Genomic DNA, 6,742 nt, shown 5'->3' with positions numbered 1-6,742 from the left:
CCCTCCCTCCCTCCCTCCCTCCCTCCCTAGAACTGTTTCTAAGTTGTGAGATTTGATGATGTGTTTGTTTCAAAGATTTATACTTATGGAGTAGAGGGCTAGACTCTGCAGCTCTTGGAGGCCATAAGAGGGCATGTTGTATCCCCTGGAACTGGAGTTAGGGATGGTTGTGAAATATCTCATGTTGATGCTAGGAACTGAACCTGGGTCCTCCGCAAGGCCAACGAGTGCCTCTTAACTGCACACCCAGCTCTCTAGGCCTTCCAACTGCTTTTTAAATTCTGTTAAGAGTTAGAATAAGCCTAGTAGGGAAATGAGGAACTTGACTATGTCAACTTATTAAACGAAAAGTTGAGGGGTAGGCTAGTGTTATTTCCACATATTGCCTGTTGTCACCAATTCTAATTTCTGTTTACTCTCTTCCCCCCTCCCCCCTCCTTTTAGCTTGCAAAACTCATGTCAGAATTAGAAAGCTTCCCTGGCATATTCTCTGGAAGACGGTCCCTCCCAGGCCACAGAAGCAAGGATGTAAGTGCTTCTTTCTATACTGTTACGGACAAGACCAGAGCAGATCTCTGAGATTTTCGGATCTTAGATTGGGGGAGACTAGGAATGGGTCCTTGAAGCTCCTGATGCTCTTTGCATCTTGAACACTGGCTGTGCTATCCTACAGCCACGCTCCTTCTGATCGTCTCTCTTCTCTCCATTAGCAGCAAACAAGATAGATGACTTATTTCTGTTCTCCGAAGTAGCACATCCCCCCCATACACATGCTAGATACAAAGTAGGTATTTTTAAGAACAGATTGAGGGAAAAGAAAGTATACATAATCTCTTTGTTAAGTCATATTTTAATAATGATATTTGATTGTATCCCAACGGACTAAGCTGGTATGACTGAGGATGGGTAATTTGTTGTGTTGGCTATGACAGAAAAGAAAGGCCTGCATTTCCCTGTTTTCCCCCTAGGGAGGCAGGCTGGAAGCCAGCAAGGAATAGGAACAAGAAACGTGGCATTCTTAGCTTATACAGAGGTAGCATATGTATTCCAGGAGTGTAGAGATGTTATGAGAAAGTTTTTTGGGTCAGGGGCCTGGGTGTTGCAAATTCTGTATCTAGAGTAGAAGAGTAAATGGTACAAGAATTAAATAAAAGAATAAATAAAAGTCACACTGGCTACATGGGGTTTGTTTTCCACACATAATGAAAAAGGCATAGAAAATAGGAAAATGGGCCTCTTCTTGTACTAAAACTACTTAGGGGAAGTTGCAGGTTCCCCAGAGTGCTGGTTCTCTCTGTTACAGAGTAAGTGGATCTGTCTTGTGTTTCATTCACCAGGCAAAGTCACCTAGAAGACGCACTTTCCCAGGTGTGGCTTCCCGAAGGAACCCGGAACGGAGGGCTCGTCCTCTTACCAGGTCAAGGTCCCGCATCCTGGGGTCCTTGGGTACTCTGCCCACAGAGGAAGAGGACGAAGAAGAGGAAGAAGAAGAGGATAAGTACATGCTGGTGAGGAGGAGGAAGTCCATGGACGGCTATTTGAACGTGAGTCCTCACTGAAAGTCTTTTTATGTTGTCCATCTCCAGAAAGCTTGGCATTGCGAACACAGTCTCAGACCATTCCAAGTCATTAATGCTACACAAACGTATGTAGTGTTGTTAGTGGGCAAGAGTCAGATTTTCAGTTCCTCAGTATTATAGGAATTATTTTTATACTTTTGGCTAGTTATTCTCACATTAAACTTACGGCCTGCCTACCTCTCTCCATGAGTAAGAAAGATTTCCCAGATTGAATTTTCTGTGAGACATTTCAAATGAGGCATCTTGAGATTTAGGAATGCATAGAGCTGGAAAGGAACTCAGTTTGTGATTCTTATTCAGGATGATGATGTGCCCAGAAGTCGTCGCCCTGGATCCATGACGCTTCCACATATAATTCGACCAGTAGAAGAAGTCACAGAGGAAGAGATTAGGAACATCTGCAGCAACTCTCGAGAGAAGATTTATAACCGATCACTGGTGAGTGCCCTGAGGTTACATATAGAAACAGAAACACCGGCAGAGGACAGATAGTATCTGTCCAGAGATCTAGGCTTTTTTTTTTTTTTTTTTTTTTTTTTTTGTTTTTTTTGAGACAGGGTTTCTCTGTGTAGCCCTGGCTGTCCTGGAACTCACTCTGTAGACCAGGCTGGCTTAGAACTCAGGAATCCGCTTGCCTCTGCCTCCCAAGTGCTGGGATTAAAGGCGTGCGCCACCACTGCCCGGCTGGTCTAGGCATTCTTAACTACACATTTCTTTTTCATACAAGAGAAAGAGTTTTACAGAATGGGATCAAATTATCTGTATAGGAGGTCTACAGTAGGGTTATATACATATATTTTCTTTTTTAATTTGGAAGTTGATTCATTCAACTGGGATTTACTGTGTATTGTTAGGGTGAACATATTGATAGTTGCTGAGAATGCAGGAGAGAGCCAGAGATGAAAAATGGCTTTGGATGGGGTTTTCATTTTCCCATGCTGGAGATCAAACTCGGGGTCTCGAATGGGTTAAGCAGGTATTCTGGCACTGAGCACTGAGTTATTCCCCCACTTCCGGAATGGTTTTGACGATACTGTTGCACCACCAATGGAGTGGGAAGCCTTGCTTGAGATATTTTTCATCCATGCATACATAGGTGTCAAGTGACCTTCAAAGACTGTTTTGACCAGTGGATGCTCTCTGTTTTCCTCTACAAAAGGCAACGTTTGCTTCTTCTCTCATCTGCTCCTCCTTTTAGGGTTCTACATGTCATCAGTGTCGCCAGAAAACCATTGACACCAAAACCAACTGCCGAAACCCAGACTGCTGGGGCATCCGGGGCCAGTTCTGTGGTCCCTGCCTTCGAAACCGCTATGGCGAAGAGGTCAAGGATGCTCTGCTGGATCCGGTAGGTGCCTGAGATATTTGGGGAGGGGCTTGAGCTCTTGGTGTCAGGAGACCGCAGGGTGATGCTGCATGAATATAACCGTCTGGAGAGCTCGTGGCTGCTGCCCAGAGCAGTTGATCCCTTCTTCCTTGGTGATGGTTGTGGTACTTTCTTTAACAGTATTTTATGGGCCTAGGCAAATGCTCTCATACTGTACCATACTCCATTTTATGATTTGGTTATTTAAAAAAAAAAAATCACAGGTTAAATGGCATAATACTGAGTTCTTTAAAGACTAAGAAACCTAAACAAATGGGTGGAGGGAGCGTGAGGCCTAGCCTCAGAGTGCTTTCCCACAATTCTTCAGAACTGGCACTGCCCACCTTGTCGAGGAATTTGCAACTGCAGCTTCTGCCGCCAGCGTGATGGACGGTGCGCCACTGGAGTCCTTGTGTATTTAGCAAAGTACCACGGCTTCGGGAATGTTCATGCTTACTTGAAAAGGTAATAGCCTTTTCATTTCTCTTTCACATCTGAATCTTCCATTCATTTATGAGCCTTGATAAAAGGTGATAGAAGTCTGAGTGGCTGGTCTGGGGCAGGGAACCGTTATTGGAAATGCATTTTCAGGGTGGGGAATGTATGTAAACTTAAGTGTGTGTCTAAGACCTGCATTGACAGTATACAGTAGGGCTCCATGAAGACATTTTTTAAAGAAAGGGATTGGACTTTCTAGAGAGAATTAATGACTGAAAACCGTCTTGACGTCCTCCCCTTTGTCTTTCACAGTCTGAAGCAGGAATTTGAAATGCAAGCCTAGAGCCTGAAGATTGTCTGCCTTTGGCCTCTGAAGGCTCTCTTGGTCCTGACGTTGTCGTTGATGGAAACCTGAGTAAGAATCTTGGCCATCAGTCTGTCTTAGAACTCAGTCGGGTTGATCTTGTAGCTCACACTTGTTTCTGAAGCATCTTGAAAATGCACACCGCTCATTACATTTCAGCGATATGTAGTGTCTCAGAGCTTGCCCCGGCCCCTCCTCCTCGTAGCCTCCCTGTCTTTTGCCACCGCTTAGATTCTGAGCTATCTTTAAGCGGCAGTTTGAGAATTTGTTTGATCAGGACGTACCCAGGCACTTTGGAGTACAGTAGTGTATTATAAAGCAACGGTTGTGATGAATTGCAGAGAACGGCCCTTTAACTTGTTTACACAGAATCAACGTATATGGTTTAGTATCTAGTGTTTATATTGGCTGATGTTTTAAGTGGAAAGGCCAAGGCACAAAGGGGTGGAAACCGTGTGGAAAAATTAGGTAGTTGTAAAGTGGAGTGTGGCCACATTGAATGGCTTACTGGAGAAATCCAGCTCCTAGGTGCTGTGCTCAGTGTACACCTTGTCACAGTTGACACAGTTGCTGCTGTCCTCTGGCTTACACAGTCACCCAAAGGTTTGTGATAATGTGGTACCATAATTACTTAAATTGCTGTAGAAGAGGCATTCTGGGAAATTAAGATGACGGCGCTGCAACGGGCTGATTTGAAATCTTGGTGTTCTGCTTCAGAAACTTAAGTTTAATAACGTTACTTTAGATCCTGGCAGTTTCCTGAAGAGGTAACCCTGGGGGTTGTGTTCAGGGTTTCTGTTTCGGTTTTAAACACTTTTGGAACAATGAGAAATGACCTTTTAGCGATGGGTAGCTTTGAACTACTGTTAACGAGTTACCTCTGCCAGTCTAGTTTATGGGCAGGTGCCTTGAGTCACCCTCCCTCCCCTTTCCCTGTAGGTGGGTCATTCGGTACTGGTGACTAAGTGACTGATTCCCTCACCTGTGTAGCCTGTTGCTGTGTCCACTCTTTCTGTGATGCTCAATTGGATCTTGAATCGTTCAGTGTAAATACAGCTTTTTGCTCTGTAATGCTTTTATACAAAGGTTTTTATTTTAATAATAAAACATTTTGTTCTAACTCGTGTGTTTATTTTTGTTTAAAACAGTTTCAATGTTACTTTTTCCCCTTGTGCTTTGCAAGGGCATTTTTGCCTCTCCTAAAACTTTCCTTAGATTAAGTTTCTGAGGCCCACAGCCAGCACTTTTATACAGGGTCTCATTTGCTGATATGGCTCTTAGCTGGAGTCTCAAAGTGGATGAGACAGCCACGTTAGACACAATGTGCGCCCGGGGAAGTTTTATGTTATTTTTCCTTTATCGTTTGCAACCTGTTGTTCACAGTACTTGAATGCTTTTATCTACTTTTCAAATACTTACTAAATGTGTGCCATGCCTTGAGGTTTCAAAACTGAGAACTAGAAGACACAAAACGCAAAGTCTATAGATAATATTTTCATTTATATGCTTGCATGGGTGTATTTATGCACACGTATGTGCAGATGCCCTCAGGAAGCCAGAAGAAGGTGTTGAGTCCTGTGGAGCTCAAGTTATAGGCAGTTGTGAACCACCAGATGTGGGTGCTGGGAACTGAATCCTGTCCTTGGAGATCAGCAAGCATTCCTAACTGCTGAGCCATACAGCCTCCTGTAGCTCTTATAACTAAATTTCTGTCCAGGGCTGGCTAACTACAGTCTGCATGTCATATCCAACTACATATACCTTTTTACAATTGTAAAGGAGTTTTGTTTCCTTTCAAAAGCATGACAGGCTGGAGAGATGGCTCGGTAATTAAGAGTACTTACTGCACTTGGGAGTACCCAGCACCAATATGGTGGTAGTTCACAACCATCCATAGCTGGATACAGTGCCCTCTTGAACTTAGGCACCAGGCATACATGTGGTACACTGACATCAATAAACACTCAAGTATGCAACAGTATGACGGTATAAGCCACAAACCTAACATATACTAGCTTGGCACTTTATAGGAAAAAAAGCCAGTACCCTGTTTATACCATACTTTGATGGGAAGCCATGACTCTCTGGTCCACACTTAGGAAGGACCAAGCTGAAAGTTGTTTACCTTGTACATGGATTCAAAAGAAGTCAGTTGTTAGAAATCAAGTCTTAGCATCATAGGAAACCAAACTGTAATTCCCCTGTTGTGTATGTAAATTGAGCTTAAATGCTAGAGTTCATATAAATTGGTTTGTTTAAAATTTATGGGAGCTAATTGGTTGAACCCAGCGTCTTCCACATGCTCTTCTGAGCTATACCCCCAAGTGATCTGCATACTTTTTGACAACAATATAAGTGATATGATTTTCCTTTAAAATAATTAACTGCAACAGTTCATTGTGACACCTTATCCTTAAAGGACCATGTGGTCTAGTAGAGAAACTACTGGGAAAAAAACCTACAAATAATGTCCTCTGTGAGAACTAAAGAGAGGAAGACATTAGTATTTTTTTATTTCTAGGCAATTTCAGTAATAGATGCTCTCTTCCCGCTTTTTGAGATAGGGACTTGGTATGTTGTTGTCCAGGCTAGTCCTAAACCCTGGAAGAGGGATTTAAATTTTACTTAAGCTGATGAGCTCACCTTAGGAACAAAAAAGCCTAGAAGATAATTAGGTTCCATCTGGAGAGGAGACTGAGTGCTGTGTCAAGCCCAGCTGAGAGCATGCTGGGAAGAGGTGGAGGCTCATTAGGATCAGGGCCTTTATTGGATGTAAAGGCTCAGGAGAATGAGCGCATTGGGTGATGGAAACCCAGGGTGTTGGAGCATCTGCATCAGAAACAAGCTTTAGGTGCATGGGTGGAAATCCTGTAAATAAGAGAAGGCTAGAATAGGGAAAGAGGAAGCCAGAAACACCAGGTAGGTACTGCCTGAGTCAGAGGGTTGGGGACTTGAAGGGAGACAGGGATGGGGGTGATGGATAAGGGACAGGGA

General features: G+C 43.5%; 1 protein-coding gene across 2 annotated transcripts in view; it reads left to right on the top strand.

The window, feature by feature from the left end:
* Cdca7 (cell division cycle associated 7) overlaps positions 1–4,868 on the top strand; it is an 11,348-nt gene extending 6,480 nt beyond the window's left edge. For both annotated transcript variants that reach the window (XM_028762978.1, XM_028762980.1), the window contains exons 4-9: positions 445–528; positions 1,338–1,544; positions 1,881–2,018; positions 2,779–2,928; positions 3,275–3,411; positions 3,697–4,868. In XM_028762978.1, coding sequence (XP_028618811.1) covers positions 445–528; positions 1,338–1,544; positions 1,881–2,018; positions 2,779–2,928; positions 3,275–3,411; positions 3,697–3,727 — 747 coding nt within the window. In that variant the 3' untranslated portion in view covers positions 3,728–4,868. The remainder of the gene's footprint in view (positions 1–444; positions 529–1,337; positions 1,545–1,880; positions 2,019–2,778; positions 2,929–3,274; positions 3,412–3,696) is intronic.
* The last annotated feature ends 1,874 nt before the right edge of the window (positions 4,869–6,742 follow it).

Source organism: Grammomys surdaster, unplaced genomic scaffold (assembly GCF_004785775.1).
Source record: "Grammomys surdaster isolate TR1022 unplaced genomic scaffold, NIH_TR_1.0 136, whole genome shotgun sequence".
Classification (NCBI taxonomy): domain Eukaryota; kingdom Metazoa; phylum Chordata; class Mammalia; order Rodentia; family Muridae; genus Grammomys; species Grammomys surdaster.
This window is presented reverse-complemented; position numbering and strand designations above follow the sequence as displayed.